This window comes from Euprymna scolopes, chromosome 15 (genome assembly GCF_053919585.1).
Source record: "Euprymna scolopes isolate OS-2025 chromosome 15, ASM5391958v1, whole genome shotgun sequence".
Lineage (NCBI taxonomy): Eukaryota > Metazoa > Mollusca > Cephalopoda > Sepiida > Sepiolidae > Euprymna > Euprymna scolopes.
The window spans coordinates 5,118,536-5,131,596 of record NC_136496.1 but is presented as its reverse complement, the minus strand read 5'-3'; the positions used below and the strand labels follow the sequence as shown (position 1 = coordinate 5,131,596).

General features: G+C 33.4%; 1 protein-coding gene and 1 long non-coding RNA gene across 6 annotated transcripts in view; one reads left to right on the top strand and one right to left on the bottom strand.

The window, feature by feature from the left end:
* LOC145293702 (general vesicular transport factor p115-like) overlaps positions 1-3,476 on the top strand; it is a 129,882-nt gene extending 126,406 nt beyond the window's left edge. For all 5 annotated transcript variants that reach the window (XM_080140130.1, XM_080140133.1, XM_080140132.1 and 2 more), the window contains 2 exons: positions 627-788; positions 2,998-3,476. In XM_080140130.1, the coding sequence (XP_079996256.1) occupies positions 627-788; positions 2,998-3,081 (246 nt within the window). In that variant the 3' untranslated portion in view covers positions 3,082-3,476. The remainder of the gene's footprint in view (positions 1-626; positions 789-2,997) is intronic.
* LOC145293705 (uncharacterized) overlaps positions 1-12,811 on the bottom strand; it is an 89,399-nt gene extending 76,588 nt beyond the window's left edge. Inside the window, exon 1 of the long non-coding RNA XR_013869752.1 lies at positions 12,600-12,811. This is a non-coding gene — a long non-coding RNA (uncharacterized LOC145293705). The remainder of the gene's footprint in view (positions 1-12,599) is intronic.
* Positions 12,812-13,061: the final 250 nt, after the last annotated feature.

Sequence of the window (13,061 nt, the reverse complement as noted above, 5' to 3'; positions counted from 1 at the left end):
ACTTTTTTTTTTTTTTTTTACTATTTGCTCTCAACTTTTTTTTTTTTTTTTACTATTTGCCCTCAACTTTTTTTTTTTTTTTTACTATTTGCCCTCAACTTTTTTTTTTTTTTTTTACTATTTGCCCTCAACTTTTTTTTTTTTTTTTTACTATTTGCTCTCAACTTTTCTTTTTTTTTTTTTTTTTTACTATTTGCTCTCAACTTTTCTTTTTTTTTTTTTTACTATTTGCTCTCAACTTTTCTTTTTTTTTTTTTTTTTTACTATTTGCTCTCAACTTTTCTTTTTTTTTTACTATTTGCTCTCAACTTTTCTTTTTTTTTTACTATTTGCTCTCAACTTTTCTTTTTTTTTTTACTATTGGCTCTCAACTTTTCTTTTTTTTTTTTTACTATTTGCTCTCAACTTTTTTTTTTTTTTTTTACTATTTGCCCTCAACTTTTTTTTTTTTTTTTTACTATTTGCTCTCAACTTTTTTTTTTTTTTTTACTATTTGCCCTCAACTTTTTTTTTTTTTTTTACTATTTGCTCTCAACTTTTCTTTTTTTTTATTCTCTTTCCTCGTTATTCTTTCCTTTTTTTACTTTCTATTTCTTATTTCTGTTTTCCCAAAACTTTTTCTCCAGAAACTTGAAGAAGAAAAAAGCAGCTTAAATGCTGAGAAAGAAAACATTTTGGTTGACACAGAAACCCTGAAAAAAGAACAAGAGGACCTCCTTGTGCTTTTAGCCGACCAGGACAGTCGAATTGATCAATATAAAAAGAAATTGAAAGAACTCGGTGAACTGGTGAGTATTTAAAGCTGATCCCATTTTGGTTCTTGCTTCTCTTTCTCAATCTAATGTAAATATGATCAGCACAGTCGAAAGATCATGAAGCCCAATGGAAATTTGATGAGTAAATGTGTTTTTCTTTTGCATATATAGAACTAATCCTCCTGTTAGACCATCGACTTTCAAACAACATATATAAAGTAAAGCCAATCTAATTGTTTTTTGAGTTTTTTTTGCGTGCATAATAGACCATCATATACAAGACAAGACATTATAGACCATCATATTCGAGACCTTATAGACCATCATATTCGAGACCTTATAGACCATCATATTCGAGACCTTATAGACCATCATATTCGAGACCTTATAGACCATCATATTCGAGACCTTATAGACCATCATATTCGAGACCTTATAGACCATCATATTCAAGACTATCATATACAAAATATTTAATTCTGTTTTAATCCAAGTATGGATAAAAAGAGGATTGCTCCACTGCGATCAGGAGAGTATTATAATGGCTGCTCAATATCAAGGCTTGATGACCAAAGCTTTTAAAAAGATGAGTGGTCTCAGCAATGACAACAAGTGCACGTTCTGCCACACAGAAGTAGAAAATGTGAGTCACCTGACATCCACCTGTAAAGTGAGAGGGCACGGCTAATATACAATGTGACACAAGGGAGTGTGTAAATATCTCCACTGGACGATTTATAAAAAGTTGAATATCGAATGCAGCAGAAAGTCCTGGGAACATGTTTACCAGAAAGAACAGTTGGAAATAAGTCATACACCATCCACTGTGACTACGCAATTCCTAGAGTTATGTACTTAGAAAACAAAACTATTAAACCTAACATAGTGATAGGGAACAAGGAGAAAGAGACGTTGCAATTTAGTGTCCTCAATCATTCTAGGTCTAATAGAACGGAGAAGAAAAAGATAACAGAATACCAACGTCTTATGTATGATATGAAAAGAAATTGGAATTTTAGGGAGATTTCCATCATTCCAGTAATTATAGGAGCAACCCGACCCATGAATAAGAATAAAAAAATAAAAAAAAAAACTTAGCAAATATACCCAGTGAACCAGAAAGATGCAAACAAATGCACTTAAATGGGAAGGTTAAAATTCTAGAAAGATCTCTAGGTTGGAATGTATGAAATAATGAGCAATAGGATGCCCCGTCCTCGGTTAGAATAAAATAAGAAAATTGTAAAAAGAATTACGTTCTTAAACTAGATTATACTAGCTGGACACTCGGCATTGCCTAGTCGTACAACACGCTTTAACATGATATTTTAATTTATGTAGATTGCGTTATGTATTATAGAATTGATCCTCTGTTGACTATCATATATTATGAGGAATAATTTGTCTGGTGGACTAATTCGCAAAACAAATTTTTTTTAATGATAATGTTATTCATCAAATTTAGTCTGTTTGCTTACAATATCACGTCAACTGATATTTGGGCTTGACTATGAATGCCTTGGAAAAGTCACTTCTGATTAATGTTTCGTTTTAAAATATGCAAACGAAGAAATGATTTGTGACAATTTTAAATGGTACCTCTTCTTTTATCGTAAATTGAACTCATTAATAAGTAAAAATTAAAATAAAATGGTGAGATACACCCGGGCTTCAACAGGGAATCATTCGATCTGTAGTCGAATGATCTACCACTGAGCTATATCTCTAGATAACAGTAATTTTTTTTTTTTTTCATAAAGAAGAAATGATTTGCTGAGATTTTATTTTCCTTGACTGGTGTAATGTAAAATATTCCCCTGTAAAAAAATTTTTTTATTTGTAATAGAAAAAAGACTTAAGATGTTTTTTTTTTTTATCAGATGAATTTCTGTACAAAACATATCTAAGAACACTGCCAGACATATAAATTACCTTTGTGTGAAAATTTGCAAAAGATAGGTTCAACCGTTTCGCAACGTATTTATCAGACGCTTTATCTCGTTCAATATTTTCATGTTGCTTAGTGATTTGTAGATAAAGTAAAAGGAGTTTCTCACCATCCTCTGCACACAACGAATTATCTATTGAAACCAACACTCATGAAAAACCAGAAAGAAAATTTAGTAAAAGCCATTTACAAGTACTTTTATTGCCTTAGAAAATCTATAAATTTTCAGTGAGAAGGTGGGGGTATTATAAATTTTGGCAGAATATTAAAAATTATAAAACTTTTTACTTTTAGGACATTGAAGATGATGATGACGACGACGACGAAGATGATGTGGAAGATTATGAAGATGAAGAAGATAAAGAAAATGAATCCTGAAAAGCAGCTGCTTTCTAATTGTCCCCTCTCATCCCAATCCAAATGTCTTAATTATCCTCTTCAGTGAAATTCCTTCAGTTCAATGCATCTTACATCAACAGGGATTTATGAACATTTTCTTTTTCTCTTATGAAATCACAAAATCTAAAAAAATTGTTGACTATTTTCTTTATTAATTGAAAACTGAGTTTTTTTTTTTTTTTTTTTTTTTTTGAAAACCTTGTGATATTGTTAAGAATATTACAGAGAATGGAAATCTGGATCTCTGGATTATTTTCAAAACCTTCCTGGATCCAATTCTGCAAAATTGACTTGACCAAAACACCCCCAACCCCCACTAGAAAAAAAAAAAAGAAAAAAGATGTCAGCCTTGTTAATTAAATGAATGACATAGATGGAATCTTGTTATCTTATTTGTTTATCATATTTGTCTCTGACTCGTTTCCGAAGCTCTGCCCCCCCCCCCAATATCAGTGATGTGACAACATTGTTGAGCTCGCGATGATTATAGATATTTGCATAATTGTTAAACAGTCTTCATTTGCCGTTAAAGTTTGTCTTTTAGAAATAAAGATCATTATTCAGATTGTATTTGGTTAATTGCTCGGCATCATGATGGGAGATATGGGGGGGGGGTCATATTCATGGAGGAGGAATCAATGTTTGTAATTACAGACATTAAGTGCTGATTTTCAGAGCTTTATTATAATAATTAAATTATTAGTTTATTATAATAATCAAATTATTAGTTTTAATTAAATTAATATTTTATTATGATAATTAAATTATTAGTTTATGATAATTTAATTATTATAATAAACTAATAATTTAATTATTATTAGTTTATTATAATAATTAAATTATTAGTTTATTATGATAATTAAATGTTATGTTATAATATGAAAGCCTTGTTTAACAGAATCTGTTAACTAATGACTTTATTTTTATATGCAGTATTTAAAAAAATATCCTTGGGATTCGTAATATCCAATTTATTTGTAATATTTGATATCCTGGGAATATCTTGAATTGTTTTGGTCATTTAACTTAAACTTTCTCTGTGTGTGTGTATATTATTTATATATATATATATATATATATATATATATATATAGGGCGAGTCAAAAGTAGGTGGACAATAAAAAAAACAAAACATTTGTCATGATTATGGTAAATGGTTTGTCTTTTGAAGCTGGCGTACCAAATGTTTCAGCCTACTTTCTCCTTGCTGTCCACCTAGTTTTAGCTCACTTGTGTGTGTGTAATATATATATATATATATATATACATACTGGCACTTTGAAAATAGTTTCATATTTGAATTAGAAAGCAAAATAACAATGTTATTTTTCTTCTTAAAAATAATTTTATCCTAAAGATCTTTAAGATAAAACATTTATTTTTGAGGAAAAAATCAGAAGCATATCATTATTTGGCTTTCTAAGTTCTATAATCTATTTTATATACATACATACATATATATATATATATATATATATATATATATGTATGTATTAATATCACCTTAGTGTTCTTTAACTAAAAGTATTATTTAAGAAAAAAAAATGATAGAAATGGATTTGCATCGTTCATTTCTTATTTTTCTAGATCACTAATGAAAAAGGTTTTAAAAATTCATTGAAATAATCATAATTCATTACCTTCTTTCATCTTTACCCCCTCCTCCTCCTAATTTTTTTTTTAATATATTTAAAATTTTATATTTAACACTAACAAAATACTTAGTATTTTATTTATTCCTTTTTTTTTTTTTTTAAACTGCATCTCATATTGCAAAAAAAAAAAAAAAAAGTTAATCTTTGGAAACTTTAAAAACTTGCTTGATTGAACAATTTAAATTATGAGAAATTAAAAAAAAAAAATTTATATGACGTTATTTCCATGAATCAATCATCCAGTTTGTTATATCGGATTTAATTTTATCATCTTTTTGTATTTTTATCATTTGTTTGAAGATGATTTCAATGTTTCTAAAATAAAAAAAATAAGAATATATTTAAATCATGAGATTTGTAATCGTTTAAAAACTTTTTTTTCCCCCAAATAAACAATACATATTACTATTTGGAATTGTGTCTAATGGAAGACTGTGGGGAGTTGAGCAACAATATGTCTGTTCACATTATATTCAAACTTCTGCCGGTTATTACAGTCAGGGAAACTGGAAACTAGGAGGGAATTCCAAAGTCTAGTAATCTGGGGGAAGAAAATTTTAGAGTAGGGTTTCTGGTATTTAGGAAACTCAGCAGTAATAGGGTGGGATTTTGCCGCTTGTCTGGTTAGTCAGGAGTTTGTATGTCAAGGTGCAAAATATTAGAGTATGTATGTAGAGGTGCAAAAGGGCTACGAGTTCATCACTTCACTTTCCATTGAAGTACTTATAAAACAGATACAGGAATACAACCTTGTGGTGATGGGGCAGAGGTTGGAGCTTGGCCGATAGTGTAAGACGTATTAGATTTGGGACTCTTTTGATCCCGTTTAACAGTGAGAGACTAATGGTAGATGCTCCAGATCAGATGTAGCAACAAAATTCCATGCAAGTGCGGATGGTCACTTTGTAAATATATGGGATATTCTTTGGTGTGAGTAATTTTCTAACACAACACGAACTGAAAACTTTTGGTCGCAATTGAAAAAAATCATTATACATTTTGTACATTCATCTTAGTTTATTTTTAATTTTTAATCAATTCATGTGCGTGTCACCTTGACACAGTGGTAACGTCACCAGCTTCGAATGCTACAGTTTCAATTTTGATTCTAGCTGATGGCACCTAAATACTTTTTTTTTTTTTTTACTTTTGAAATCACGACTCTATTATAATATATACAGAGCCTGGACAAATTAAAACATCATATTTAAGCATATCTTACGCCCAGACAAAGCCGCTATTACTACCTAGAAAGAGGAGAGATTTCAAAGCTCATAAAACGATTGTTTGGCCGAGAGACAGAACTTGGTCGTTGGATTGTACACACAGGTTTTTGGGCTAAAGCTCAAAAGCTGGAAACTTCTCCAAAAGACGAAAATGAAAAAGCGCTTTCTCCTCTGACTGAGAAATCAAGAAATTCAAGTTGAAAAAATCCTGCATCTTGAAACTGTTAAGAACCCAAATAGTTTAGCTTTTCTTTGGACCTGAGATATCTTATGAATAATTATTCTTGTTTATAAGAAAATGATCTCTGAGTTATTATTGTTTATTGAATTGCTTGGATTTGAAAACAGTTATTTACAATGCTGACAACAAAACAAGCCCAGATTTCATGGAGAGAAGCAATATGCCAGCCATTCACCATAGCACTTATGAGTAGAACTCAAACCACAGTATCTGACGACAAACAGCCAACCAATCAGTTAAGGGTATTACCACACAGACTTAAAGTCATGCCTGTTTTGTGCGTGCTGAGCATTAGAGTGGTAGTTCCAGTAACAAGTAAGTGTCTGGTTACATTTTGAAGGGTTCTTCACTAGACAAAGATAAAAGTGTAGCCACTGGGACTTAGGGTTAGCCCTTGCATCTAGGGACTGGTGACAGCTTGATTACATCATTTGGTCCCATGAGGTAAGATCGTGAACAAACACCCGCCTCCCTGACGAGGTTACAAAAAGACATTGCTGATGCCACAAATTTTTGCTCATCTTTCGACAATCTTTCCATCACATTAACATTTATCCTCACTTTAATCGCAACCAGTCTTTACGATGATTAAGGCCCAGATTTAAAAGGGCATCCTCTAGATGGGACGTTGTATAATGAAATGTTTGTTCACATTACATTTAAATTTCTGCATGTTGGTACAGTCAAGGAAAACAGGAGCAAGGAGGGAATTCCAAAGGCAAGCGGTTATTAGAGTAGAAAGCTTTTTCACATCTGGAAACTTCTACAGTGACAGGGTGGGATTTTGCTGCTTATCCAATGCTTGGGCAAGCAGCAAAATCAGAGAATGGAAATATCAGTTGTGAGTTAAAGTATATAACCCGACCGGAAGAACCTGTGTTTAATTGAATGGCCTGAATTCAAGTTTAAAATGTTAATAACGCTATCTCCCTTCTCGTCTTGTTTAATTTTTTCTTTTTTATTTATTTATTTATTTTTTTTTTTTTTTACATTTTCACCCCAAACAAGACACACTGCCACTTTGGTGTAGGGGGCTACTATCAGGGGCAGCAACTACTGGGGTACTATGTTGGGATTTGGGCAGCAAGATGTCGATTCACGTTACACTTGAACTTCTGCATGTCAGTACAGTTGGGGAAGCAGGGACCTGGAATGGAATTCCAGAGTCTAGCGGTTCTGGGGAAGAAACTACTGGAGTAGAAAGATCTTTTACATCGAGGGATCTCTATTGTGTGGGGGTGGGATTTTGCTGCCTGTCGGGTTTGTTGAGGGTGTCTACATCGTGAGGGCACAAGTGTCCGCAGTTCGCTAGAGCATTCATCATTAAAATACTTATAGAACAAGCAGAGGGATGCAACGTTTCGTCGATGGGACAGAGGCTGAAGCTTAGGTGCCAGTTCAGGGCCTATCAGATTTGCGACTCTTTTGAACCTGGTACATCTGCTACTAGTCTCTTGCTCCTTGACAAGGCTCAAAAGAGAGTCACCAACCTGATAGATCCTGAACCGTCATCTAAGCTTCAACCTCTGTTCCATTGATGGAATATTGCATCTGTCTTGTTTACATTGCATTTGAACTTCTGCATATCTTCTTTCCTCGAACAGCTAGACTTCTGCATATCTTCTTCCCTCGAACAGCTAGACTTTGGAATTCCCTTCCTGCTACCGGCTTCCCAAATTGTACTACTTCAGTAGAAAACTTTCTGACCTCAACAGTGATGGGGTATCATTTTGTTGCTAAGCAGGTTTCTCAGGGATATGTACGTCGAGGGGGCACAAGTGTAATGAGTTCATCAGCACACATTCCATTAAAATACTAGTAAAACAGGCACAGGGATGCAACATTGCAACGATGGGACAGACCATTTTTTTTTTTTTTTTTTTTTTTTTTTTTTTTAACCTATCCAAGAGGAAGAGACTAGTGGTAGATGCAGCAACAATACTTCATACATGGGCGAATGGTGGCCTTATAGGTACAGGATACTCTCTGGTGTGAGCAGTTTTCTAGCACGATAGAGGGAGCCCACCTTCCTTGCAGCAGCCTTTGCAATGTCCTCAATGTATTTATTCCTGTTCATATTTCCTGTGAATTTTAAGCTGAGGAGTTTGAAGAAAGAATTCTCAGGTAGGTAGTTATTTTTCATGGATATCGGTGGTCGGAGAGGTTTCTTGTAATTGTTAAAGGAGAGCAGCTTAGTCTTACTAGCATTAAATGTCACCATCCATTTACATCCCCATTCAACTACGGTTTGGAGGTAATTTTCTAAGGATTCAGCCATAGTCTTGGATTTATGTACATCTGTTCTTCCCTCATCCATGTTATAGAGCATTGTATCATCAGCAAATATACCCATCTCAGACCCAATATTATCAGAGAAATCATTGATGAATATCAGGAATAATAGTGGTCCAAAGATCAACGCCTGAGGCATTCCCACATTATTTAATGCTGAATCTAGTAATTTTGAAAAGTTTTTTAATATTTTCCTATATTTATTCATGGTGTTTTGGTTTGGTTGTTTGTTTTACAGCATATCAACCTTTTCAGGTTCAAAGGTTTTCACGCTTTGATGACCTCCAATCTATGGTCCCCCTTTGCCAAATTTTCACAAAAAAAAAAAAACCACTTGACTAGCTACAACCACTATATACGATTTCTCCCACTCTCTATCTGTGCCTAAATCTAACTGCAAATTCCATGAACAAAGTTTCTTTCCCAGAACTGCCCGCCTGTGGAACACTGTTTTGCTGGAATGCTTCCCGATTGAATACAACATAGAAGCCTTCAAATCTAATATAAACAAATTCTTGTTGAGCCGTCCCCATAAAAAAATCAAATTCCACCCAATTTACACCATTAACGATTACTACACTACCACCTTATCCTCGAGTGGCTTTCGGGCCTTGATAATGCTGAATTTGTTTTTAAAATTGGGAGTCACCACTTATCAAGGTCCGGAGGCCACTCAAGGATAAGGTTTAATGTGTGTACGGTAGTCAATGGGAAAATATCATAGTAATTGTTAGTAGCGGAAATTTGGTAAATCCGATTACTTAAGGGGACGTTTCATCAAGAACTTGTTTACGCTGAACTTGGAGACAACCATATTGTAGTCAGCTGGAAAGCATGTAAACAGAAGAAGTTTCTTTTGTTTGTTTGTTTTTTTTAACACAGGAATCACCACTTATCAAGGCCCAGAGGGCACTCGAGGATAAGGGTTAATAGGTATACATAAGTCAGTGTGATTATAGCGTAGTAAACATAAGTAGTGGGAATTTTGTAAATTGGATTACTTAGGGTGGACGGTTCATCAAGAACTTGTTTACATTGGACTTGAAGACAGATTGTAGTCAGCTGGAAAGCAGGCAATCAGAAGAGAGTTCCACACGCGTGCAGTTCTAAGGAGCTTTGTTCATGGAATCTACGTTTAGGTTTAGGTATAGATAAAGAGCGTGGGAAATTATTGATAGTGGTTTTGGCTAAACGAATGTTTTTCGTGAAAGTTTGGCGAAGAAAGAAAATTTTGTTCATGGAATGTTCTGCATTTTGGTTTAGGCACAGAGAAAGAATGGAGGAAATTATTGATAATGGTTTCAGCTAGACGAGTGTTTTTTGTGAAAGTTTAACAAGGTGGGGGGAAGCATAGATTACAGCATACGGCATAATTACATTGATACACCGGTTCCTGCTGTATCACCAAAGTTAAGCAACGTTGAACCTGATCAGTACTAAATGGGTGACCATTTGTGATTTCCAGGTGCTGTATGTGCTCTCCGCTTATCTCGGCATTGTTTCCAGTCGTCCTAGTCTTCTCCTTTCCACTGAACTCAAACAGTGCTGATTCAGGAGAGGTGTGGTTAGGGATTGCGCAACCCTTGCCTCACAATTATATGCACAGCTATCCCTGCAGGGGGTATCCTTTGTCTTTCGAGACTGAACAGAGGCATCAATTGATAGATTGGAGCTGAGACTCCCAAGTAAAAAAAAAAAAAAAAAAAAAAAAAAAATGCTTAAAATTTTTTATCTTTAAATATTTATTCATGATGTTTGGTTTGTAAAAAAAATTTTTTTTTTTTTTGCTTTGCAGAAGATTATTGAGTTTAGCAAAGGGGAAGGGAAAAAATAAACAATAGCATCAATGTTAAGTGCATTTATCTCCGGAAGCCAGTATTTTCAGACAGCCTGATCTGGTAGCACCATAATTAGTTTAGGAGGGAATCCTGTACACATAAACATATACACATACACACTAACTTTATATATATATTTAGGACACTTTGTAGTATAGCCAACAAAACGAAAACATGTTCAAATAACAAATATGCAACAAATAAATGTTACCAAAGGCAAGGTAAGTTACTCTTCTGCCTACCTGGATACATTTTTGATGTTTTAACTCATTTTAAAGCGTTTATTTAGTTTGAAGCACAAATAGTGTTGAGGGATACGTTAGAACAAGAAAAAATGGCGTACATGTGAAGGTCACATCTTAAAGTCGCAATAATTGCCCAAAAATCGAAAATTAAACAAAATACTCACCCAATAAATGTTACTGCGATTTTTATTTCTACCAGTATTTTGTTTACTGTTTTTTTTGTTTTTTTTTTTCTGAGCGCTTATCTTAGGTAGAAGAGTTACTTATCTTGCCTTTGGTAACATTTATTTGTTATTTGGTTTTTGAACACTTTATTGTACAAAATGGTGGAAAAAATTTATGTAATATTAATTTTTCTTTGTTTCACAGGACAAATCTGATAAGATTCCCTCATGGCTATGTGAGACAGAAGGCCCCATTTTTGTCTCCCCCCCTCCCCCTCCTTCTTCTCCTAATGGTCTACATTCCTAGCCTGGCATTTTTGTTTCTTGCTTTCCTCCCACTTTATTGCTGTGCCCCCCCCCCAGGCTTCTTTTATCCCCAAAGGCTAGTAAGAGTAAAGGCACTAGATTAAACTGTTAAACTGGTCCAAGTAGTAGCCAGCCCTTCCTTCTCCTCCTCCTCTTCTTCCCCTTGTCTCTCCCTCCATTCAGCCATTTTACCTGGCAGTCACCCCCCCCCTCTCTCTTCTCTTGATGACATAGTGCTGACTCATCCAATTATTAGTCATGAGTCATCCAGAGACTGGACACTGGAAACAACAGGATCCAGAAAACCGTTTGTCTTAATAGAAACACAATGGACTGACCCTACTGCTATTGATCCATTACTCTGGCCAAGGAATGTGGCCAGACGCCCTGACTGACCAGTTGGAGGTGGGGGGGAGGAGGCATTAACAGAGAAGAGGAGACATTGTTAATAGCATGGTAGTCAAGGGACACAAGAAAACAACCTCCCCACCTTTTCTAAATGTCTCTTAGAAAATCCACTGAATGGAAAGATCCTAGGATGGGGTGGGAGGGATTAATCGTTATTTTTTTTTTGGGAAGTGCAAATTTAAAGGAAATTCAATTGGATAATTTTTCTGAATATATATATTTTTTTCGGTTACCTATACACACGTTTGTGATCTATTTGCGTTAGAATATAAATAAATATTTAATAGAAGTTATGGTGCTCGTCCAAGAATCCCTTCCCCTATATTAAAAATAAAAGAAAGAAAAACCTGTACGATGTACTTACCTGTAATTGAAAAAAAATATTATACACTAAAAAGTCACTTAAATTGATCAAGTAGTTTTATTTTTAGTGAACCCCCCCCCTTCTCTTCTTTCAGATATCTTTTAGATAATTTATTGAGTGGAAAGATCCCAGAAAAAAGGAAATAATCGTTATTATTATTTTAAATGAAATACAAATGGAAAATTCATCAAAAACAATATATTTTTGTTTACATACTCGTTTGTGATCTATTGTCGGTTATGTCCAAAAATTCAGTAGGCAAAGTTAAGACGCCAGGAGTTGACTCAGTTTACCTAAATATGGAATGGAAGTTGCTAAGCATAAAACAAAATACTCTAAACCTTATGGAACCACTTCTTCTTTTATCATGAAATAATAAAATGAAAAAAAATTATTTTTTACATTTTTATAATTTTTTTTTTTTTTTTAAACCAAGTTGCTGGTATGTCCGGTGTATGTAAGGTCCGTGGGTGGTATGGAACTTTGATTAATTTCGAGAGAAAGGGACCTCTCTTTTTCAAAATAGAAGACAATAATATATTTAAAATATATTCATATGGAAATATTTCATTTCAAAAAAAGTAATTTTAACTTTCATAGTTTACATTTCTATAAATAATTTTTTAAATACTTAAAATATTTTCATCTGAAAAAAAATTTCACAAAGAAACTTTTTTTTCAAAATGTTTAAAATAAGTTTTTTTTTTTTTTTTTTTTTTTTTTAACACAAGAAATGTTAATAAAAAAAACATTCTTACATTGTTTATGTTTTCCTGCTTTCCGGTTGAGTACAATATGGTTGTCTTCAAGTCTAACGTAAACAAGTTCTTGATCAGCCGTTCCATATAAGTTAACAAATTTACCGAATTTCCATTACTAATGATTACTATATTGTGCAATTTCTACTGTACACTCTTTAACCCTTATCCTCGAGTGGCCTCTTGGCCTTGATAATGTGGTGATGCCTGTGTAAAAAAAAAAAAAAAAATGACAAAATTTTGTGATAAAACTTGTGAAAGACAGATATATTATTTTAAAAAGACAGCATTTATAAAAATGTAAATAATAAAAATCCTCATTTTTTTTTCATCTACAGATTTGAAATTTCGTATATAGGATATTCAGACACATGGAAAACTTTTTAAATCCATTTTCCATCCAGAAACGGGCTGCTAAGGGGTCAAAATTAAAAAATTTATATGTGGGAATCATCGGATTTT